Source organism: Argiope bruennichi, chromosome 4, assembly GCF_947563725.1.
Source record: "Argiope bruennichi chromosome 4, qqArgBrue1.1, whole genome shotgun sequence".
NCBI lineage: Eukaryota > Metazoa > Arthropoda > Arachnida > Araneae > Araneidae > Argiope > Argiope bruennichi.
In genome coordinates, this window is record NC_079154.1 from 97245444 (window position 1) to 97271967 (window position 26524).

Sequence of the window (26524 nt, forward strand, 5' to 3'; positions counted from 1 at the left end):
GAAATATTTTAAAATCAAGTAATTGCAAGAAGAAAAATGTTAATGGTGAATATAAAAATAAATTTTAATATTTATTAAATTTTGTTAAAAGATATTTGCCCCGGCGTGCATTTGTAATTTTCTTATGTACTGAATTATATATATATTAATAATTCAAATAAGCAAACTTGTCTTTTGAGAAAGCTTAGGAAAAAAGATAATACAAACACGATATATTTCTTGCGGATTTTAAAAAAAACAGAATTAGCTAAGAACATATTTTCCCTTTATAATAAAAGTGACAGTTCAGCTTACAAGAAATGGGCGGATTTTCTCATAGTTAATAACTTATGGAAAAAAAATTAAGTTATAAATTTAAATTTACTCGGTCGTTCAATTAAGAAAACTTATACCAATTATATAAAAATAACAGTTATTTTTAAATAAAAAACTTACGAAAAGAGAAGAAACTGCACGTTCAGCTTCTATCAATGCTTGAAGCAAGACCTAAACAAATACCGCTCCGTTAAAAGGCAATTCCGAACACACGATTGGTTGACCGTACCTCCGGGCAACCGGAAATGTTTTTTCCCTAACTGAACAACTATCCCTACTTACCAAAAGAATAGGGAATAATAAAGCATTTCGCTTCCTCTAAGGAAACCTTGAATATCATGAATTATAAAAAACCGTGCATTAAAATATAATGGATGCAATAGTTGGTTTTCTGTTGTTCCAAAAGAGCTTTCTTACAAATGTTGCCGACGATGCATTCACTAAGAAATGTACACGTAGTATAAAAAAAGCTGAATATAGGGTGTGGCATCATATTAAGGAGTTGAATAAAAAAAACATATTGCAATTTTGATACAATCATGAATAATTTAAAATAATTAAATCTTAGTTAAAGTGCAAGAGGAAAAACAATTCTTCACAAAAATACGAATTAACACAATCATTTTTTTTCTTTCATATCTTTCAATTTTTAAGAACTGTTTTTATTGAATTGTTATGTCTGAATTTTTTTTTAACACTGCAAAGTAAGAAAATTAGAAAAAAACATTTCAAAAGAAAAGTAGGTGCTCATTTTTCTTTCTCCTTTCTTTCAATGTTACCGACGTTAAAAATTATCATACGTGAAAGTTCGTTTTTATAAAATATAGCATTTTAAATAACGAGTCGCTAATTAATGGAGCTATCGAAATTATTTATTTCCTGTTCTATTAGATACTTGAATAATTTTCCAGATATTCTCATAGCTAAAATTATCCAGAAAATAATTCTGCTTTCAGATACGTCATTTTTTCATTTGTCATTAATTAATGCGACCTTTTATTACATGTTACCTAATTTTTTGGGTTGTGAACAAGATTTTAATTTGATAGTATTTATTGGCTAGCATACAATAACTTGGGTAATGTGACATGCATGATGAAAAAAATTAGGCCAAAACACTTTATAGTGCAGACCTTTGGATCTAGAGCTATGAAATTTGGCATATTTCTTCTTGTATAATTTATCCATCCGTAGACAGAATTTCTCGGATATTAATTAAAAATTAATCATAATCGCTTATCTACAATAGCTTCGAAGCATATTATTGCACAATTATGTTTACCCTACTTTTAAATTCCAAAAAATAGCGTTCTAAGTAATGTCAATTTTATTTTTGAGAATTTTCTTTCTCTTCGAGCAATATTTTTAAGTATAATTTACAGCAACATTCTTTATTGTTTTAGTCACCGAATTTATATTCACGCGCGTTTCGATGATATTAAATACATTTTTTTATGCACAAACCATCGCTGATATGTAATAAAGAGAATATATAAAAAATAAAATAAAGATTAACGAATCAAGCCTGAAACAATATCATGTTATGATATATGAAATTATCAAACTCGTTAAAAAATTTTTTGAATGGCAATGAAGTAGAAAATTTGTTTTACTTCTCGAAACAGCATCGTTAGGAAACAAATTAAAAAAGTTCTGGTATAATATATTTCAATTACTTACATGTGAAGATAATGAAATGTAAGTAAACATACGTACTACAATTGTTAAAATAATGTAAATATTGATTACTATTCATTATTTACTAATAGAATAATGCATAAAAATAATTAATTAAAAGTAAACATTTCATCAGTAATTAAATGTATAAAAATAAATATAAAAATAAAAACTCAATAATGGTCTGTTCCTTTAAATAGACCTTCTCTAATGGTCCTGAATAGAATTAAAACAATCACAGAAAGTTTAATTCCTAAAAATTTTAATCAATCAATGTACATACATTAATGACATACAATTATTGCAAAAATATAAAAGTTTAGTTATTTTCGTCAATACAGCAATTTTAAGTTTTTAACTTGACTTATTTATCATTTTAAACAGATTTAAGATTAGAAAAATGTGCAAAAGAAATATACATAGAAGTGTAATAAAAGTTCCGTAATAATTCTAGAACTTATATATATATATATTAAACTTTTGAGAAATACAAAAATGAGAGAAATACAAAAATTTTAACGCTAAACATACCAGCACTTCACCGATACATTGGCACTACTACTGAATAGGAAAACTCACTTGACTGCTCGCGTTAATATATAAATACCTACTTTTTTTACAATAAGCATTTGGATTTGATTTGCCAAAATCAATTGCATCTGAAATTTATTTCAATTGAGTACAGCTCATGATGTATCTTCTTTAAGATCATAATAAATCTTTCTTTTTATTGGGGAAAAAAAAAAAAAAAAAAAAAAACTCTTTTCAGAATTAAACTGGGAAAAAGAAAGGGGGGAAAAAAAAAAAAAAAAAGTAGAAAACATCTCTTCTTAAATCCCAATTAATTCGATTAAAAAACAATTTTAATCTTTCTTTTTTAAATAGGTTTGTTTAAACCTTTATAGTTGAGGACTTCACTTTAGAATCTGAAGTTCTCCTTATTTCGACGAGATTTCCCAACCAAAAACTGATAAAACTGGAAAGACACCGGCTGAAATAAACTATAGTTCAATCTGTTGAGATCTAAGAACATTTTTAAGATAAAAGTATTATTTTAAAATTCCAGAATTTACTTTATGCATGATTTGTTTCCTGTAAATACCTAAAAAAATAAAACTTAAATACATTCTGGAGAAAGAAAAGAATATTTTAATTGTAATTCAGCATCTTTCTAGTTTTATAAGCCTATCATTGATCTACTTTCCAAAAAATAAAACAAATAACTAGAAAAGTAGCTTTGAGAGATCTTACGATGGTTAAATCCTCATTTTTTAAAAATGTTTTTCATCATATTCATCTGCATATCATTTTTAAAGGCTCGGATGAATTCGTTTGTATTTAATAATCCTTATTAAAGACATGATACGCTTTGTTTAGTTTATGCCCTATGTGGAATATTTTCTAAAACTAAAGAAAAATGTGAAATGTTTGCATCTTTTTATTCGGCCTCGTACTTTAATTTTAAAACTTTATTATAGAAACAATATCAAATATCAGGAAATAAAGCAGATTGGAAAACTAGCATTTTCCTGTTTAATAGGATTAATATATGAAAAAAAAATTCTGCAAACTAATTTTTAAAATTTGGTAGCATTCTTCTATTGACTTTTCTGAGGTCAATTTTCAATATCTCTACATAATCTTAGGGAGTATTCAATCCTCAGCATTTCCGTATATTTGGATAATCTCTACTTCGATCCTTTTCCGTATTCCCTGAATTTATTAGTATAGAGTTTTTAGTTTAGTTTAGTTATATTAACGTCCAGTTTGAAGTAACACTTGGGCTATTTTGGGACGGACCTCGTAATTTTGAACCGCGGTCAGATGACAAGGACGACACCTGAGCTGGCACTCCCCTCTCCACACCAGCAGGAGGACGTTTGGTCAGGACGGATTTAACGTGCACCAGACCCGCTTACACGACGGTTCTTTGGTGGAATCGGGTCTCGAACCTGAAACCCTCCGGTTCCGAAGCCGAGACTTTATCACCAGGCCACCACTTGGATATCTTCCTTTACACCGATTGAAACTAAAATTTGGCACAGGTTTGCAATTTCAGATATAAGACTAAATATTAAAATTTATTATTCTCAATCACTTTGTTTCAATCAATCACGTTTTTGAGTTATTGTATTTCCATACATGCGGATATAAAATCAATAAATGTTTATTCTTTCCACAGATTTGGTCAAAAATTTTGATGATAAATCTATATACCAGATTTCATCCATACAGCTCTTTGCATTTTTGATTTATCGTGTTCACTTGCATACATATAGATACACAGACAGATTTTCCTTCGACAGATTTCGTTCAAATTTTATTAGAAATCTATAAATTTGTTGTTAAGACAAATACCAAATTTCATTGCTCTATTTGAAAACGTTCCTGAATTATCGTATTTACAATCATTATTTTAAAAATGTGTTTTTTGGATTCAGAGAGATCTCAATATAGAATTTTTTGATTATTAAAATACCTTTTTTTTCGTACATGAGAAAGTAAATCACTCAAAAAATCAATCACCATTCGAAACTGATAATCATTGTTCAATCAAATATTTTTTATTTAGTTTAGCAAAAATACATTTAATATACATACCCATAATTACTATATGCACTGATAATTTTCTATTGTTGTTTTCAACATGAATGTTTATAGGCAGGAATACTATCTGTAAATTGAGTGCAGAGATATGCATGTTGAAAATAATTTTCGAGACAAATTGCTGAATTAGAATAACCAAATTTAGTACATAGTTACTTCTTGAATGACAAGAAAGAATATTTCAAAAATCTAATTAAAGGTTTAAGTAAAAAATCGAAATTTCACTTTTTTTCAATAACTTCAAAGCATAATATCACACAAAAATTATTTTCGCATCACTTTAAAACTAAAATTAATTTTTCAGCGATTGCGTTGCTACTTATGTACAATTTTTTTTTTTCTCGAATTACACTAAATTCTGAAAAAAAAAATGCTTTTTAAATTTAATCTTTAGAAGAATATTTTTATTGTTGGAGTTGAAGTATTTATATTCAAAAACATATCTAAACATAATATTAATTAACTAAGTCGTTAATATTGCATTACGGCAATACTGACTACATTTATTTTTGTATGCTTTTTGCTTTGTACACGAAAAATTAAAAATGGCAATAATTAAAAACAATATAGTTTTTGGAGAAATTTATCAAAATGAAGTGAAAATTATTTAAAATATAATATACAAGGGCATATTTTCATATTAACGGTAACCTCTTAAATCCTCAATTTCAGAATGAATCTTTAATAGCCCTGACTTTTAAGACATTTCTGTCCAGTGCGTTTTTCTGAAATTAGTCAATTACATTTCATCTAATATTTATTCAGTTGATTTATTGGAACGCCAATGAAAAGCATTAATATTAAAAATATAATAATAAAATTTCCATTCTTGTCCATGCATTCTTACTTTGCCAGTAAATTATGCTGAATTCAAATAAAAACTTATTTTTTTCAGCAAATCAACATTCAAAAACTATCCAAAATGTGATCTTACAAGGTATTCCAATCCTTTTGAAAAATCGTTAATAATTAGTAAATATTGCAATATTTTGTTAAATAAGCATTTAGTTGGATATCTTTAGGTGTCACAACATCTAAAAATTTGGATATAGATTTCGCTACTAATATTATCAACTCAAGCTATAATTTAAGCTCAAGATTCTTTATTTTTTCTCCCATTATTTTCTTTATATTATATACTAGTCGTTTCAGGCAGCTAACTGATTCGCCAAGCATACTGGTTACATTTGATTTCAGATAAATCAATCAGAGACTTCATGTCCACTATTCTGACAAACTGTCGGACATTAAAGCCACGTTATTTTAATTGTCTTATTTAAATTCTGTTTATCGGGTACAGAACTCATGGAGACAGTCAAATAATATCATAGCGTAATTAAAAATTAAGTATCAGGTTCACTTGTCTAAATTTTTTGGTATTGTAACTTCACTCTTATTTGTCTTGTTAACTAAACATATATTAAAAAGAATCTTTTTTTTTTTAACTTTAAACAATGGAATAAAATGGAAAATATTTGATTTTCAATTTGAATTTCAGAGCAATAATGTAATTAATTGTTGAAAATTGGGTAAAAAAATATTTAAAAAATAAATTTTAAAACGACGTAAAATTTATTTTTGTACAGTAATATTTTGGAGCTCTCGTAGGAAAACGCTGAAAGTCAACTTAATTTTCAATTAATTAAAATTCTAACTAAAATTTTTAAAAATGCCGCACGAAATAAAGTTAGGGGAAACTTAAACTTTACTTACTTTTAATAACTTGAAGTTCATAGACCTGATAACTTAAATGAAAATAAAAAATTAAATTATCATAAAAATACTGAAAAAAATATCGCTTTTACCAATTGTCCTTTATCTGATAATTAGGCGTTATATACGACCAAAAAAACATTAAATCACATGGTTCTGATTCCTATGCAAGGACGCTACCATCACATAACTTAACTATTTGAAATAAGATTTTAGAATAAGATCATTTTTTTTCTCACTATTGTATGGGTATTGAAAAAAAAAAAAAATCTTATATTTACTCTCATCTAAATTCATGACGTGATTCGAATATCGGTATATATATTATGGATTTTGCAAAAGATTATTTGAGTACTTATAGATCATTTTTTAACGGAAAGTCCACACAAACCAATTGATCCCAATTCCTTGATGCTTCAGATGAAATTAAATGGCAATATTTTTCATTATATTATGTAAATTTTTTTATAATACGCAAATAAGAATTATTCTCGAAATTCTGAACATTGAATTTCACATCATTGCAGCAACTTCGGGAGAAAAGCTCTTTTAGCCTTGTTTACGTTTCAATTTCCCAGTTTTAAGCATTTTATCATTCCACCAAATAGATGTTTTTACCATTTTGGAATATCTACTTTTATGATGAATAATAATAAAATAATCGGTTTACTCGTTTTACCTCGCTTACGAACTATTTTTAGATTATAAATAAAATATATATTAGCCCTTCCCCAACAAATAGCGCTAAAAATTAACAGGATTTTAAACGTTCATATAAACTTAAAAAAAAAAAGTAGTGATAGACAATCATTTTATTGAAGAGTTTATTAAAAATTATTTTAGGATTGACCAATTCTGTAGAGCGTTTTTTTTTTTTTTTTTTTACATGTTTGTATTTCCATTTTTAAAAATAAATCATTTAAAAAAAATCAGTTTTTATCCAATATGAAAGGAATATTGAAATTTCGTCTTAATTACGGACTTAAAAAAAAAAATTCAAATAATACAAATACATTTAAGGAGCCACTGTAAATGATACAAAAAATGTGTTTACTGATCGTTGACCCGTAATGTTGCTTCAGGTTTCCTCAACGTCACTATGTTTCGTTAATCGATTCAGTTTTTAACCACAGTTTCATTTCCTTTGAAAGTCAACTGACGCATCACAGAAAAAAAAAAGAAAAAAGAAAAAAAAAAAAAAAAAAAACTCCTTCCGATTGTAGATATTTTTGGCAATGACGACTCGTGATCTTGACGCCCGTCTCTTTTAATGGCATTAATATCACTTTACATCTTGAATACTACCATTAAATAACAAATAAAAATTCTTTAGTTTGATAAGTGACATCCAACTGTTACGCCTTTAACAGCGGAAGGCTTTGCTGACCGCATGGAAGAGGAAGTCTGAGAAGTATTGATAATATTTTATACTACTGGCAGTCGGAATTAAGCGACGATAAAGCATTTTAGAGTCAGTAAAAGAAAGAAAAAAAAATAACATATGACATCTTTATATGTTATTTTTTATATAACTTTAAAAAAATAACGTATAACATCACAAAATTGGTAATTTTAATGAATATCAATGGTAGAAACTGTAATGGGTGTTTTAGCAAACGTTTTTTATTTATGAGGACTAAGTTCAACAATGGACTATAAGAAGATCGAATGCTAGATTTTGAATAAGGAAGGATTGGCAAGGAAACTTTGAGATAGTAATCCCCTTTCCACATGGTATATTCATTTAATTGATTTACAATAAAACAAGTAAATAAAAAAATCCAAAACAATAAAATATTATATATAAAATGAAACACTGAACATAGAATAAAAGTAATTGCGTTAAAAATAAAACAATCATGCTTAAAGATGATTATTTTGTCCATCATTGATGATGTAAAATCTGAAAAAAGTCATCGATTCAAGGGATGATTGTGGGGAGGGGCGGGATCTCAAAGTTTTAAACTTCCCAGCACAAGAGTTGGACAGAGAAAAGTGGTTTAATAGAATTAATTGCATCAAGATAGTTTCGCCTTGTTAAATTTAATAATGCATACTAATTATTGAATGTTTAATTAAAAATTCAAATAAAAGAAAAAGAGAAGAATGAATTTTACATGATGGATGATGGAATTAACCAATAACGAATGGATCACAGAGTCGTAATGAGATGGTAAAGCAACAAGTTAATCGTGGTCTAGTCGCAGATGACTCAACGAGGTCTCCCGATGTTCTAGGGGTTGTAGGGTTTCAATTTGTTTAATTGTGACACTGTCGCATTTATCCAGGTTATCAGAAAATCTTGAAGACTATCTTTTGTGAAATTCACTGATGATGGAGATTTCAAGATCTTTATGAAAATCGTTAACAATCGTTATTTACAAAGCATGGCATACTGCTAATTTGTCGCACCATTTTGTTTTAGAGTTTCTAGTTTTTGGCTACACTTCGTCCAAATGGAGGATACATATGAAATATGTGCTCTTAGAATAGTCTTACGAGACATTTATTTTTACTTGAAAGTATGGGATTTGAAAGTCAATGGATGCAACACGAGTTTTAGCTTCTTAGTAATTATGCTTAATTTCTTTAAATATATATATTTTAAAAATTAAATGCCTATCAAGGATGACGCTAAGATAACTTGCTTTACTGTTTTAGGAGATGTTCCTCTTGAATAATTTTGGTAGAGAAGGCAGGTTTCGTTTCTATGTGAAAAATAGAGCTTGGCATTTTCGAATTTTAATTTGGATTTTCCACTAATTAGCAACTTTGAGATGAGTTTTTGATGTTCAGTTAGCATTTCAATTATAGCATTTGGTGCAGTAGATGACTGTGCCATGAGTGAAAAAAAAGCAAGGATTTTTGAAATATGAAGAAATATACGGTTATAAGGACATAAAACCTTCTACGTAGGATCAGCTAAAAAATAAATACATAAGAGCAATTATTAAATAATTCATCTGAAGAAAAAATCCATGAAACCAACATTGGATTAAGACAACCGAAAAATTTTAAAGCCTACATATTAAAAATTCGATCAACACAATTTGGAATAACAATAAATAACATAAACTCTATTTATTTGTTTCATAACTACTTCAGCTGAAAATGAATGCACACGTTTTATATTGCAGATAGGTTTATGTTTCTGGAGTACAAAAATACTGCTATTTCGAGTTTGAAAGAAATGCTTATTTTTTTTAGAGATTTGTATGAAATCTCTAAAGAAGAAACTTGGGAGCCATAAATTTTGCATAAACATTCAGCCAGAAAAGTTCTTGAAAATTTGAAAAATATCTTTCGGAAATGTGCTATTTGCTTGGGTGCCGCTTACATTTTGGCTAATGTATTTTTTTCCCCTCTTTTTTTTATATGTATGCTATTTCTATATAATTTTTGATTTCACTTCATGCTAATGTTTGCAATTAATAATTTGTATTATTTCTAGTGTTTTATTTTACAGTTCTCTTCATTTCTCGAATTTTTCATATTTAAAGAGAATTATAATATTTAACAGCTTTAAACTTCTTAAAAAAACACATAAAATTATACTTCTGCAGATATAAAGTTTAGAAAAAAGAACCCTTAAGGTTTTAATAACATGCTTTTGTTGGTTATACTAAAAAGGAGATTTTTTCTTATAATTATTTTTTTTTAATTTAAAATTCAGTAGTACAGAATCTTGAAATCCTTTTTTTTTCCTTCACAAATATTTACGATCAAGTATTGCCTCTATTACGGTATCAAAATTTAATGAAATTAATATATTAACTGAAAATCGCTGGTTAAATCAGTTAAATTATTATAATAATAACGAGTATTAATAATATCCTCAATAACACATAAGTGCAAAATTTCAGAATTCTGATATATGATGAAGCGAGAAAAAAATTACAGGACTCCAATTTTAAAAATATGAAACAAATCAAGTTAAATAAAGGTGCGCAAAAATACAAAAATTTGCCTTATTTCTAAATATATTTTACCTTGAAATGTAAAAATTAATCTGTTATTTTCATTTCTGGCTTTATTAATTATTCTCTAATAGAAATCGAAACCAAACCATTAATTAATAGTAAATTCCAAAAGAATTCTGCAAATTCTTTATTTTATTTCGGATATTAAATGATTTTGATTTCAAAAACAACTGAATAAAAATATTCAGTTTTCTTTTTAATTTTTAATGAATTACAATTTTTTTTTTGAAAATCTATTTCAATTAAAACAACACTTTTTTAAAAATTCATACTAATAGTTGGATTTTATTCTAACTACAAGTAAGGAAAAAAAATAAAAAATAATTTCATAAGTATTTTTTGACAATAAGGCTTAAGAAAAACAATTCAAAGAAATGAGGTGAAATTAGGAAAGCTGACTAGTAAGATAAGAGACAGCCGCACGTTTAAAGAGTAAAGGGAAAAAAGCGCCTTTTCTTTCCCTATCGAGCCCACGTCTACATTGGCTATCGTAACCATTTTCTGCTTCTCCGAAACTGAGAGATTGCGCTATTTTCAACTCTTCGACACACAACAAGAAGCTTGCGGCACCATCATTTTTCATTAGTTTGAGCATTGTTCTATATTATCAGCAGATGAAGAATTAACTGACTTTCCGCATGCGAGGGCAGTTGCAACATTTTTTGACCTTACGTCTACATTTCGTCAAAAGTTGTAGAAATAAAAACGTTACGCATAATTTAACTAAATTGTTTTGTCCATGAAGCGAAAGCAAGGCTTGCCGGCCAAATACAAATACACACCAAATACAAGATACACATTTTTTTAAATGAATATCAAGCTTATTTTTTTCTTTTTATATAAGAATTTAAAAAAAATCAATTAATTCAACTTCAAAAAAAATATTTCTGCCAATAATTTATATAAGTATACATTATCATGAAGCATGCAAGTTGGATACTTCGTTTTAAAACTATAATATAAAAATGTAAGAATTTATAAATAACTTTAGAATTAAAATTTCGTTATTCTAGTTACAGCATTTCTCGATGAACGAAGATGTCTTGATTGAATCATACTTTCCTAATTAAAATAACTGAGTGATCGGATATATATTTATTGCTTATCAAAGCATTTTCAAGGGGGAATGAATTTTCCATACTTTTGACATATATATAAGTCAAGCAAATATAAACTTAAAGAAAACAACACAAAAATAAAATAAAAAAATCCCATAAAAACAGTTTCAAAATGCAAATATTTATTTTTGATATAAATATTTATAGGCTTTTGGAAAATAAACAAATGAAATATTTCTTAAATACTCATACCAGTAGTCAATTTTACCAAAAAAATTATTCAATTTGCTTACTGGAGACTAATTTCTTTGAAAATGACATTATTATTTTTATGATGTAGTGTAGATATTTATGAATCAGTGGAACAATCTCCATTCTTCTAATTATTTAAATACCCAATCTACATTTTTCTAAACTTAGCATTTGCCAGTAAAATATTTTATTTATTATTTACTGGCAAGATATGAACTATTAGTTTACTGATGCAGCAATAGTAACAACACACACACACACACACACACACACACACACACACACACACACACACACACACACACACACACACAAAACTTTTGCCTTTAATCTTTATTTTAATTTATAAATTTATACTGCTGTTCTTTTTGACTCAATAACCATCAATACAAGTGTTTCAATTCAAAAAGGCTAGAATGTGTCAAGTATATAAACTAGATGACTGTGATGTCTTGAAAGAACATAATTCAGTTATGCAGCAATTTTAATTAACAACACAAGAAAGGCCACCCAACAACCATGGCAAATACGAAGAAGGATCAATTTGTATCATATAGGGTAATCAATGAAGAAGGAGATATCATGAAAAATTTCCTTAAAATGTTCCTGTACCTGCAATTGAAAATTGTCGGCACAGACAATTTACGCTTGATGAATTGCAGTTTATTCTGACTGATCCCCAGCAAAATCATATAATTTAAATTGTGTTCAAACTCAAAAGGGCCACACAAAATAATAAAAATGAAATCTGTGAATACTATTTCATGGAGAATTTGAAGAGATTTCATAGATAAATTACATACAGAACTAGATTTAACATATTTTTGGGGATCAAAAAAGAGAGTTTGCAGTATAGTGCGGTCATTATAATACCACAACCAAGATAGTAAAACATATTTGAAAAGGTTAAAAAGAAGATTGATTACATTATGCCGAATGTCTCTTAAGAACCCTTAAGCATTAGAATTTTTGTCTTTAGAATAACTGTTTTTGTTCTTACAAGCTTTAGTCAAGAACTACATTAGCAAAATGAGGGTCATTCAAACAGCTAATGATGTTACAGACTAATGGCATAGTAAGGATAAATGGCACCCAGAGACAGTGTTTATTGTCTCCCCAGTCTCATTAATCAACTTTTATTATTAAATTTGCAAAATATACTAATAAGAAACATTGCCTTTGGGATGCCCTTTTAGACTTATACCCCTCATTCTACTGTTGCATGCTACTGTTATGGGATCACACTTCTTAATTACTACATTGTTCTGAAAATATACATCATAATTTAACAATATTTGGTTTCAGTTACATACTACAAAAAATTTATCTCCAACTTTTATGAGACTATTTTTGACTGGTTCAAAGTAAGAGACATCTAGTGTGAAATTTTATTACAACAAGCCAACAATTGTTTCAGAACCCTATTATTTGTGAAAATATTTTTATTAGTAAGAATGAAATAGATTTGCTTATAATAACTCAAATGACTAAGAAATAAATTATAATTTTAAGGCTACATCTCACCCCCTCCCAATGATTATCAGAGGGCCAGAGAGCATTTAGTAAAAATTTCTACAATATCTCATAAGGCAAAATAATAATAATAATAATAATAATAATAATAATAAATTATGCAGTTTGAAACTTCTTAACTATAAGTTATTATTTTACATGATCTAATTAAATGACTAAAAAGTTTGAAAATTTTTTAGATATCAGTAAGCAGATGCTAGTAAAAATTCATCTTAATTAATGTTTTATTAGAATTTAACAAAAAAGCTGTTAAAATTTATTTACATTCAGGCAATATGCCATTTGCCAATTTTGTTTTAATGGAATGTAAAAAAGTTTACTGATTCTCCTATTGCTCATATATAAAAAGAACTCATATTGCTTTTTTTTTGGGGGGGGGGGGGAGTGACATTTCAAAAGAAGGGGAGATGGGAAAAATTTTAAAAGTCTAGATATTAAAAATTAATAGATTACAAAAAATATTTTGAATAATACATACATTAGCTGGTGGATAAGGTGAAGAACCTGAACCTGGATAAGGTGATGAACCAGTACTAGGATATGGCGATGAACCAGTACCAGGATAAGGTGAAGAACCAGTAGCAGAGTAAGGTGAAGAACCAGCACCAGGATAAGGCGATGAACCAGTACCAGGATAAGGTGAAGAACCAGCATTAGGATAAAGTGAAGAACCAGAAGCAGGGTAAGGTGAAGAACCAGTACCAGGATAAGGTGAAGAGCCAGCACCAGGATAAGGTGAAGAGCCAGCACCAGGATAAGGTGAAGAGCCAGCACCAGGATAAGGTGAATTACCAGAGCTAGGATAAGGTGAATTACCAGAGCTAGGGTAAGGTGAATTACCAGAGCTAGGGTAAGGTGAATTACCAGAGCTAGGGTAAGGTGATGAACCAGCAGCAGGATAAGGTGATGATCCAGGTGGATTAAATGAGGTGGGTGGGTAAGAAGATGTATTGGTTTGAGGAGATGCAAATCCAAGATTGTGAGAAATATTAGGAGGAATCATAGGATTATGAGATGGTGGGTTCGGATTCACTGCATATGGATAACCTTGAGGAATTCCTCGTGGTGCATTAAAATCAGGAGAATAATGATTCCAATTACTCATATTGACCCTAAAAAAGAAATATATTGATAAGCACATAGTTATATTTTAATGTGAAATATGATCACAGATAATCATGTAACAAACAATTATAATTTTACAAAAATACATTTCCTTAGCTCATTTTTTAAATGTAACTGCTGTCCAGAGATTTGCAGTTTATTCATATCAAAATTTTACTATCAAAGTACTTCCTCAACAGTGAATGCAGTTAAGCCATTATGGCATTTAAAATTAATCTTTTTCAAATCATTTTATACAGCTTAATAATTATAAATGTAATCAAAATTCCATAGAAAAGCTCAATTTTAAATTCAGCCATATTATAAATTTAATCAAAATATTATTCAAACAGAATAGCTCAATTAATTAAAAAAAAATAGCATAAAGCAATACTACTTGCACGAACTAAACCAAAGACTTCAAGTCATTTGCAACAAGCTTAAAGTACTTGTCTGTAAATATTATTAAAATTTTTAAAAGAACAATAACAACAACAACAAAAAAATCCTCTTGTGAGGGGGAAAAAAAAGTAATTTCTGTAATGTATAAATGTGAAATATGCATGTATTGTAATTTCAATCTTGCAGCCTTGCATACAGATGACTTATATAAGAATTTAAATAATAATATAACTATTAATTACTCACAAAACTGTCAGTTTACCAGTTAAACTGAACAAGTTTTTATTTTCAATGATAAAAATAATACTTCAGTAGTCATTAGTTATAATAAATTAACTCAAAATTATTTCATTTTCAAAGAGTCAAGTGTATCTTATTAGGTATTTTGGATAATTAATATATATAAATGGAAAAATAGCCACTCCTGATTTTTATTCAATTCCTTCTCATACCTTTAAATGCTCATTAAATATCAGTTGATCAATCAGTATTGCTCAGAAATCAGTATTGGTCAATTTCGATTTTTACTCATAATTAAACCATCAAAATACATATTATCCTGAAACTTTATAATATGCTCAAAAGTACAAGCACATTTGAGAAATGATGCTATTTAAAATTATGCAAGATTCAAACCACAGTATGACCAACCTTTTACAAATTTTTTAATTATTTCCAAAGGGGAAGAATGGGAAAAAAAGACTACTTGTCCTTCTCAATTGGAACTGATATAACCCTTTTGTAAAAATAGATTAATTTCCAACAATGAAAATAGGTTTTATTTAAAATATCAATTTCATGTTGTATAATATTATATTCAATAGTAAAATATCATGGAAAAACAATTCAATTTTATAAGCTCACTAAGCAATATTTACATATCACATGACTTCGAAATATTTGCATAGGTTGAATTTACTATTCCATTCATAGTTTTATTCCATAGAATGTAGCATTCTAAAGTTATTATTTTCAGTTAATTAAATAAGATTCAGTTAATTACATATATTAATTGCAAAATATTCTCTCACCTTTATATTCAACAAGAACGGTAAAATTTTAATAAGTGCTCTATTCACATTTCTTATCTTTTCAAAGATTGAAATCTTTATTACAAAAAAAGTTTCATAGGTTCAATTCACAAAAGAAATAGAATATAAACTCTTAAATTTAATATATATTATTATAATGTAGTGAAAGCATATGTTAATATTTTCTTTACAGTTTTCAAATAAAAAGAATAAGTAAACAAAGTTTTATAGTACAGATGATTATGTTTGATAACATTACATTGAAACTTTTTATTTTAGAAATGTGATCTTAAATAGAACTTCCATATTTCTCAATTTCTTGTGTTTACTTTTTTTAAAACTAAAATTAATAAAAAACATCTACCTTGTAAAGGAAAAATTTTTTTGCAAATATTGTATCAGTAAATTACTGCTATGCACGGTACTACTATTAAATAAATAGTTTGAAAATAGTTATATTATCTTCTACTGGTACTGAATAAGAATTTTATATATATTTAAACCTTATCATTTTACATTCATTTAATAAGTATGGAATATTTTGAAATCATAATTTACTGTTTGCCATACATTAATCTTGATTCTTATTAATATATGCAAAAAAAAAAAAAAAAATCATGATGATTAATGATAATATTTTCAAAGTTATTGAATTTGTGTATTTGTATTTGATAAATCTAACTTTAAAAAAAATCATGTTCTATACTATGAGAAAACTATAATTATTCTCTATTAGTACATGACGCTTTACAACATACAATACAATATTTCGACAATATTATAAAGCATTCCAAAAATCAAATAGCAATATAGAGATATCATATACTATTTTATACTAATGTAAATTATTTTAAACTTGGAACCCCAACGATGAAATGAATTTTGCTAGATCAGCCAACAATAAATTATTAATGAAAATAAAATATCACATTTTGATACAAGATATGATATTTATTTAGCAATGCTATAAAATAATTTTATTCTACTTTTTAGTCATTTTTTACAAACATTTTAGCAAATTATTAGGCTTACAATTTCAGGAAGTATTAACAGAATTTAGAATATTTAAAAAATTATATTTCTTAGAAATTCAACATGTAACAGTAATTACAACATTTTTATTATATTATTTCTTTTTCAGTAATCATACATAAATATCCCCTCAATTTTGATCACAGGATATATAGCAAAATTTAATACTCATTATTGGATACATCATTATATTTTAAATAAGTTGTTTTTTTTTAAATAGATTAAATTTAATATGATTACTTTTATCACCTTTATGTTTTTATCTTTCTTTATGTTTAAAAAAAGTTGGCAAAAAAAAAAATCAAATTTAAATTTTGCTTCCAATTTTTTTTGTTAGTTATGATTGTCATAATAATTAATATTGGATGCTAATTGAATTACTGTGAATTGTATCATCCGTTGAAACATTTTAATCCAAAGATTTTAAGCAACGTACAAATGAATATTTATGATACCATAAAGAATTTTTTTCAATACTGAAATGAAGCATGATTATGGCAAAATAATGACCTAAAGAGATTTCACTGTATATGGAAAAAAAAAAAAAATCATAAATAATCCTCTCAAAATCTATATCTTTGTAAACAACAGTACCCAAGAAATTGGTTGTTAACATCTAAATCGTAGATAAAGAGAGTTTATTTGACTAGGGGCGCTTTAGACCAGGTTGCTCATTAATTTTTGGTGCATTGCTACAAGATCTGGAAAGTACATGCAATTTTTTACAATCAACAAAAATGGGATGCAGGCTTGGAATCTTCCGAAACCATGTGTTAAAAACAAGACATAATAATTTCAAATTTATTTTGTGTACACATTAATTTTAAAGCAGTTCATTATCATTTGTGTAAACATCTGTGATGTATTAAAAATATCCTCATCTTTACAACCCACAAAACCCTCTTTCTGAAGAAACATCTGTTGGTAATCTTTATAAAATCAATAGAGTTTTGGCTTTGAAAAAGTGGTTCATAGTATTTAAAAGTTTGGATATTCTTCTTCTTCTATATTAGACTAAAATAACAGCAATTACGTGATGAGCTCCAGAGAAATCAAATAGAAATCATCAGTGCAATTAACTCTATCACTTGAAGTTCTGCAGTAAAATTTAATTCTGTCAATTCGATAAAAATACAAAAATTACCATGCTTTGTTAATATAATGCATAATTAAAAATATCCATATGTTGATGTTCACATGACAGCAGCAAAATCTAAACTATAATTTGATATTGTAAACATTTTTACTTTATATTTACTAAATTGTAGAATAAAAAATAATTTTTTTAAATCTCCTGATTCAATGAAATTTTGCTATAGCTATCAGCAGAATTATTATAACATTTTTATTTATGTTTTTATAATGGAATTCCAACACAGTAAAAACACTCATATCTGGAAAGAAATATTAATTTTCTTAACTAAAACTATTAGACATTAAAAAAAAAAAATCACAAGGCTTTTACATATGCTTTGATGACCAAATATAGTTCATGTACTGAACATTTTTATTATGTTCTTTATGCCTCACATTTAAAAAAAAACAATATCTACTTGATAACATAATTCATAATTTAATGGAACTTCGATGTTAAGAACAGCGTCGAGCTCCATGTTGTCCCCTAAATGAAGTAGCTACTATACCCATTTATCATTTTTGATGGAAACATAAGTTTTTCATAGACTAAAATATTTGTCTTTTGATTATTTCGTCAACTATTCTGCTGGTATCAATTCATATAGCATTTGAGTATACAAAATTATTGTTGCATGCATTAAATATAAACATAGATTACTTAACACTGTTAACATATATACTTCAAAAAATTTCAAATTTTTCTTTATCCTACCTAAAAAGGAATAAATTCCCTTAACTTTATTCATTTATAAATAAATAAATGATCACATTATCTTTTATTTATGAATTATAAAGATTTTTAGATACTGCATTACAATAATGGCTATGATTCAATGTTTACAAATAGTCATCTGAAATAGTTAAGCAATCGGAAACATTTTATTTTATGTATATATATATAAAAAATAGACTATAAACAGAAAATACCACCTTCTGATCGTTTCTGCTTGAAATTCTGACTTTTCTTTCGTTACTTAAAACGATATGGCACGGAAAGAAATGAGATTAATCTACGCTTTAAATCGAAACTTGAAATTGTATTTCCGGCCGCCTTGCAATAACAGATGATTCTGTTACGTCTGCTTTAAGCAGTATCATATTTTAGAAGAAAAGTTCTTACAACCCGAAAAGACAATACTTAATTCTAAAATAAAATAATTAGTTATCCTGAAAATTAGGTGGTAAGTTTTAAGAAAATTTTTAAAAAGAAAAAATATTACTAAGAAGTTTATTATTAATCATTTATCGTTTTATTCCCATTGAAATTTCCGGTATTAATAACTATGACCGCAGTATTACCTGCAGAAGATGCGAATTTCGAATTAACTTGGAATTTAGCTAAAAAATAGAGGTGAAAATTATATTTATTCTAATTTATATTGATTCCTTCAATTAAGCTATTGAATCTCAATAGCTTAAAAAAATATTGATTTTGTTAGAAAAAGAAATGAAATTGTTTTGATATGGATTTATCCACTGAACCGAAACCTACAAGTGAAAGAAAAAGCAGTGAAGAATGTTTGGAAAATTTAATTACAAAGGTTCCTACCAATAATAAAAACGGCAAAATGCCAGGATTTTCTCATGATAATAATAACTCAGATTCTGAGAAGAGAGAGAATAAAATGAATGGAGGGAAATTGTATTCTGGAGTGGTATCTAATTCAATAGAACATTTTGATTGTAAAGGTAAGTCCACCTTAAATTGCTAAACAACATATAATTTTTTTTTGTTAAAATAGAACTTTGAATAATAGAAATTGTATAAGAAAATAAAGGTAACATTTAAAAGAACAGTTTTATAATTGTTATGTCATTTTTCGCTTCATTTGGAAACTGAAGTTCTAAATTCGCTTAAAGCATGAAATGAAGTATTTTTCAGTCTTTCAAATAATTAATTTTTTTAGCAAAATATTAATAATAAATCATTTAAAAAAATAAATAAAGGGAATCTGAAAGGAAAATATTGCTTCTATAAAAATGTTATCTAAATTAAAAAAATTTTTAATTCTTAACTTATATATTTTTATTTGTATATTTTCGAGATGCTTTATAAGCGAAAAAAAATTAGTTTAATTGATTTCATAATTGTTTAAAAATGAAATAATTAATCTAAGATGTTTTTCATAAAAATTATGAAAGTTTTCATTAAGAAAATAACAAATAAAGAGTATTTTTTAAACCAATTGTGACTAAAATGTTGTTAGAGATACTATTTTCAATTATTGTATTTCTTGATTATCGATTCTATATCAGCTAAATTAGCTCCAACTGGGTTGTCAGATTTACCCCTGCTCTTAAGCAATAAATAAAACCAAACTGAAGGTTAAAATTTATTTTTTCTCATTAATAAATACTTATTTTTACTTTCGCTTTAGGCCAAGAAAAACGAAAGGGAGTTAATGCAACCAAAAAATTAGAAATTGGAAATAGGAATGATGATGAAATAGAGTATTTTGAAGACGGTTTAAAATTGCATGCATATGAAAAAGAAGCTTTAAAGGAAGACAAAGAAAATGTGGAAATGGAAACAGATTTTCTGCAGCAAATTAATCTTCAAAATGACGTCTCGAGAAGTAGTTCCAACACCTCTTCAGAAAACTCTTCAGGAATAGAAAATGATTTTAAATTACACGATAGCATATTTGATGACTCATCAACAAAACAATTTCCTAATGTAGAGGGTTATAATTTAGCCAAGTATTCATGCAAAAAAGAAAATGAAGTTTTTAAAAAATCAGGTGTTGGAGAGAACGAACAAGAAAAAATAAATTTGATAAATATCAAAGATAATATCTCAACAGAAGATAAATGTGTAGTTTCTTCTCACAATGATATTTCACTCTTTGATGCCATTAAATTTCCTTATAAGAATCCTTCAAATGCTTTTGACGTTGTTGTTCCACTTATTGGCAAAACTCTGATATCAGTTGATGGCATAAAACCATTTAATAACCGATATGATCTAGCAGCAGAAATAAACCAGTTGAAGGGTATTCAGGATGCTCCTTTTATGCCAAAATTAAGTTACCATGAATGGAGAAAACAGAGGGATGCACGATCCCAAAAGGAAAAAGATCGAGAAGAAAGGTATGAAAAATTCACAGCTGTAAAAACTGCAGCATATATTATTCAAATTTCTGTTAGTATTCTGCAAGAAATGCAGAATGATAATCCGGATGAAGAAATAATTCAAAGATGCTTTTTAAGATTTCTTCGAGTACCTGCTTCGACCCTTTCATTAATACTTTCATCTCAGTTTGTTCATGTCATGATGTACATTCGAGGGTCTTCAGATTTTTCTCATAAGCTTAGGCGTACAGCTGATCAATGTTATATGAAATGCCATGTTATGTTTCCAATTCCAGATGGATATAATTTTGAAACAGTTTATACATCAGAAGTAGTAAAGAATCTTCCAGATCAGTTGAATGGAATGCGCAATTTTATCCTTGATTATGGTGATTTTGAATTTCCTGTTTCAGAAAGTGATGATTCAGCTTTTTCAGATAATAATGGAGATTAAGTGAACTAAACAGGAAATTATTTTTGAAAGTAACAACTTGTCCAGAATATTTCTTTGTAATTTGAACTTCTGACATTTTTCACTTCTTTGTTCTGTGAATTATTTTAATTCATATCATTCTTGCATTTTGTATTAAATTTATTGTAATTTTTTTCCGAATATTATTGATTTCCTTCGTGTTCTATATATGATTAAAAACATATAATTTAAAATAATTTTCTTATTCTAATCAAATGAAGACCATTATATTAACATTTTGCTAATATGCTTTGTGAAAAAAATAAAGTTCATCGTAATGAAATTCTAAAAATGTGCGATTTTTATTCGAGCATGAAACAAAATATTTCTTTAATGGATACTACTCTATTCATGTTCTACAAAAATAAAAATATAAGCTCCTTTTTTCCTAGCGTATCCCAAAGCAGTCGAAATTCCTTCATTAATTTGGTAATTGTAAATTGAAATTAATTTGAAATCCTTCTACATATGTTGAATATTGTATTTTGATTCAAACAAAAAATAAATAAATATTTAAAAACTAAGAGTAACTGTATAAAAATATGTTAAAATTTAAACTGTATAAAAATATGTTTGGAAATATGCACAATTCTTTTGAAAAAAATTTATTTTTCTTTAATTAAAATATAATATATTCTACTCAAAACAAAAATATAGATTGTATTGTTTTTCATGTGCTACTTATCATAAACTTTAAAACTAATTTTGGATTTTTTTTTTTACAAATATTACATTTTATTCAGAGGAATAAGAAATTAAATAAAAATTTCTCTGTTTTAATGGTTATTTTACGTTTAGATAATATGAAATTACTTTTAGAATTTTAACCTGTAAATGTGTTGATGACAATTTTTCTGTCATTTTTCAGGGAAAAAAAAACAACAACCAATTTTTGTTAATACAAAAATTGTTTTTCTATTTCTTGTTTCAAATGATTAATTTTTTTCTTGGACACTTTCTAAACTATATATATAATTAATGTCATTATTAGTGTTTGCACTAAGTTAATGGAATCTTTTTTTCCCCAGAAATTTCTTAATGTCATTTATTTGGAATAGTTATTTGATTCGGCATTAAAAAAAGTTTAATGGAGCTACAAATAATATTTCGTTATTAATTTTTTTCTGGTATCAAACATTAAAAGGAAAAACGTTTCTGATATTAAATCGATTTTTCTGGTCTATCTTGAAATTCTTAAAATCGCGAACTTTGTATTCAGAAATGAAAAATCTTTCAAGAAATTTTACAGCTGAAAGTATAGAGAAAAGAGTTTTCTAGGTAAAGTTGCTAAACCGCAAACCTGAAAAGAAGCATTTCTTCGTTTTTAATGCACATTGTATGATAATTAAAAAAAATATGTACGTTGTTCTTGTCTAAATGTGCATACATTATTCAGAATTTTTTCCTGCTCTTTAGAAAATTAGCATCTAAAATTGTGAGATTTAGTTGAAGCTCAGGTTTTAAAGTAATATATGTAATTGATTTTGTGGTGTTTGTATGCTTCTCAACAAACACATCCTGAATATTATTATAGTTAAATATATTAATGCTATATTCTCTTCCCCGTCTGTGGCGACTTCGACAAATTGATAGTTGAAAAAATTTAATTAAGGGAAATTAAATTATTAAGGCAGTTTTAATGCAAATTTAATTCATAATTTTTAAAGACTGAAATGAAATAAGTGTTACATTTAAATTGGATAAATTCTAAAATAAATTATACTAACACTTATAAATGTGTCAGATTGAAAATAGGCGTTGTAGATTATACAGTGAATATAATAAAACATCAAAAGCATTTATTTATACAGTAAAACAAATGAGGAGACATTATTGTAAAATCATGGACTAAGAACAGGAAAGAAGGTCAGTAACAGCATCAGAAAGATTTTCAATCATATTATAGAATACATGCGATGTGAACGTCTAGCATCTGGCGCATGCGCAGCTTTGGTAGTTCACATAACAGCAGATTCTGTTTTAGGATAAAAGGGATTAAAACGGAGAAAACGAGCATTGGCATCAAACAATAAGTTTCTTACGTGTTTTATGGAAACGTATTCATGGCTATCTTTTTACACACAAATTATTTTAGAATATTTGAGATTAGAAAATTATATAAGAATGCTTCACATCTGTTCTTTTCTTTCATAACTAGTTTTGGCTGCCTTATATAAATTTAAGCATGCTTTTATTCACAGCAATAAAACGAGTGGGATATCCGGAGAGGAGACCCGAAACTTTCTCGCGTACTCTGTAATGAAAGTATTACCCCCCCCCTATCTTCCGCATAAAATTATGGATAATAAATTATATCAAGACATTAAACTCCAAACATAATTTCCATCAAGGAATGACAAAATTGTTTTCAGAATTACTCACTTGAGATTATTATGCTTCGCATTATATGGAAGAATTGGCTAATGTATTAAACTCCCATCCCAGTGGCGAACAATAGTTAAGAATGAGTGTATTAATAAGCGAGCCTTGAGGAATTTTTTTTCTTGTCAATTAATCGCAATTATACGGTTAATACACAAGAACCAAGATGTATACATGTGATGATATTTGAAACTCTAATTTCAATTTAATTAATTTCCAAGATTTTATCTTAATTTAGCCCATAGTAACTTTATTCTAAAATATTCTTTTATTTACTGATCTAATTCCACTTTCACTAATTAATTAATTCAAGAGAAGCTTTGTAAAACTGCTGAATCGGCTAAAATCGGCTTTCCCACACTCCGCGTGAATGACTAGAAAAATGTCCTATAAGCACATTCTTTTTGAAAAGATCCTTGTGTTTCCCCTGCCTCTTCAGCGCATGTAGCGAAAATCCCTATCGAAATCTTAATAATATATTAGCACTATGAAAAAATATTTTCCCTATCCATATCTCAGTTTATATAAGACCAGGGATAAAATGTTCAACAGCTTTTCCCTCATTCTTTTCTGTGTGTGTACTCATCGCTTGTACATAATGCCTGCTTCTCCAAGATGAAATAAAACGACGTCAAGAAATCGAAAGTCTCTTCACTGTCTTCGAAACTGCATTCTGCTTTACATAAAATAATGCTTACATATATATGTATTTGGATATATGCATTTGTACATGTATTTTGGACGCCTTTTTTCCGATTGATTGAAACCAAAATTTACAAAAATACTACCATTGTAATCACAAGATGGCTTCCCAAATTCCATTTAAACCATTGCATCTTTTAGTTATCGCGATTATATGCATGTGAAAGTGTGCTCTGACAGGTGGTCGATTCTTTGACTGATTCGGTTCAAAATTTGGCCCAAATTCACATTATACATGGTGAACTGTGAATTCAATTTCATTTCCCTAAGTTGTTTAGTTTTTGAATTATCGCATATACATGCATGCAAAAATACAGATAAACAGATGGTCAATTCTTTGATATATTTGGCTCAAAATTTGATTCGGATCTAAATTTTAATCGTTCAGGCTGTGCAGCAAATTCTATTAATATAGCGCTTTACGTTTCGTAATTTTCGTGTTCACTTGTTCTCGGACAGCCAGCCAGACAAGATTCCTCTGAACAGATCTCGTTCAAAATTTAACAAAAGTCTACATAATTTGTATAAAGAATGCATACGAAATTTCATCGGAATAACTTGCAGCATCTTTGAGTTACAATATTCACAGACAGATATAATTCTATTTTTTGAGGGGGGGGGAACTTAGGGAGATTTGAAATGTGTAAATTCATGGTCAAAATCTCAAAATTTTTGACATCATAATATTTTCTCTTTGTATACTTCATATATAAGAAAATAAAAATATCAAAATTATTGAAAGAATAGATATTATATAGCGTACTCCCAAAAAATGTTTGGTTGTGCAAACTGTACATTTTTATTTTAAGTTTCATAAAAATTTATTTATAAAATATCAGTGGCGGACTTTATCTGAAAATACTGGTTGTCACTACATCCTTTCACATCTGCATTGCTATCACTTGGTTTTCATAACGAATTGATTATATTTATAACATTTGTGAGCAGAGTTTGAAAAAAAAGTCTATTCAGTAGTTTGGATTGCTTTTATTTATATAGATTTGATAATATATTAACAAACTGAAATTACCTAAATTGGAAGAAATTATATATAAAATAATCCTATTTCCATTTAGAAGAATCAAATAAACTTATCATTAGTCTAAAGGAATTAATAAACTTATATGAATTTAAATTTTTAATTATTACAAGTAACTTAAACACACATTGATTATATCGTTACAGCAAAGTCCATCAATGAATGTACGGTGAAATGTTGAATAACGGAGAGCGACTTTTTATTTTGTACGAAAATACAATCGAAGAGTACACAGAAACAGCACTTGCAACGAACAAGTAACAAATCGCTATTAAATAACTGCAATAGCGCAAATTGTTCATAGTAGTCACTGGACACGAAAAAACTCCTTAGACCGGGTTCGTTCAATTAATGACTTGAGCTCTATCTCGGGTTTTTATTGCCTTCATTCTAGAAAGACTCGTATCTTCATTCTTTATCAAAATATCAACGAAATTCTAGACGTTTCTGGGGTCTTCTTTTTTTCCTCTTCAAGGCCAGAAGTCTCATTGGCCTGACATCCAATAAAGTATCTGTAAAATTCTCGCCCTTAACATGGAACTAATTGAGCAAATGGATTCATAGCAATATATGCAATAATCATCAAATCAAAAAAGGAATAAATTTATGAACAGCAATTAAAAAAACTATTCCTCCCTAATCGCTGAAAAACTAGAATTATAGCCCTCAGAAAATCTTATATTTCAAATTTTTCAATTTATTTTCTGGGGTCTCACTAATGGAATTGTATTAAGAAAAATATGAGAATTTTCGTTCGGGAATTTAATAAAATTCAAGAACAATCATTACTGACTTAAGTTTCAAATATTACATCTATTTTCTATATTTTATATGAGATATAATTAATGTAATTGTTCCTTTTATTCTGCAGTTGGTTGTTATTTGTAATTATGGGTAATTGATAGAATGCAAGTGCTTTACAGATTATCAGCATATGTGCAGTATTATCAAATACTTATCAGAATTAAAAAGAGCAAAGTGATTCGATAATTCGTTTGGAAGCTTTTATCGACATC

At 27.5% G+C, this 26524-nt stretch overlaps 2 protein-coding genes across 3 annotated transcripts in view; one reads left to right on the top strand and one right to left on the bottom strand.

Annotated features, from left to right (window-relative positions):
* Positions 1 to 18927, bottom strand: part of LOC129965711 (annexin A4-like) — a 32161-nt gene extending 13234 nt beyond the window's left edge. For both annotated transcript variants that reach the window (XM_056079825.1, XM_056079824.1), the window contains exons 1-2: positions 18772 to 18927; positions 13614 to 14247 (exon numbers count right to left, since the gene is read on the bottom strand). In XM_056079825.1, coding sequence (XP_055935800.1) covers positions 13614 to 14240 — 627 coding nt within the window. In that variant the 5' untranslated portion in view covers positions 14241 to 14247; positions 18772 to 18927. The remainder of the gene's footprint in view (positions 1 to 13613; positions 14248 to 18771) is intronic.
* A 327-nt stretch (positions 18928 to 19254) lies between these two features.
* Positions 19255 to 21367, top strand: LOC129966380 (uncharacterized). Its single transcript, XM_056080803.1, has 2 exons — positions 19255 to 19530; positions 20220 to 21367. The coding sequence occupies exons 1-2, from the start codon at positions 19305 to 19307 to the stop codon at positions 21365 to 21367; spliced, it is 1374 nt and encodes a 457-aa protein (XP_055936778.1). The 5' UTR covers positions 19255 to 19304.
* Positions 21368 to 26524: the final 5157 nt, after the last annotated feature.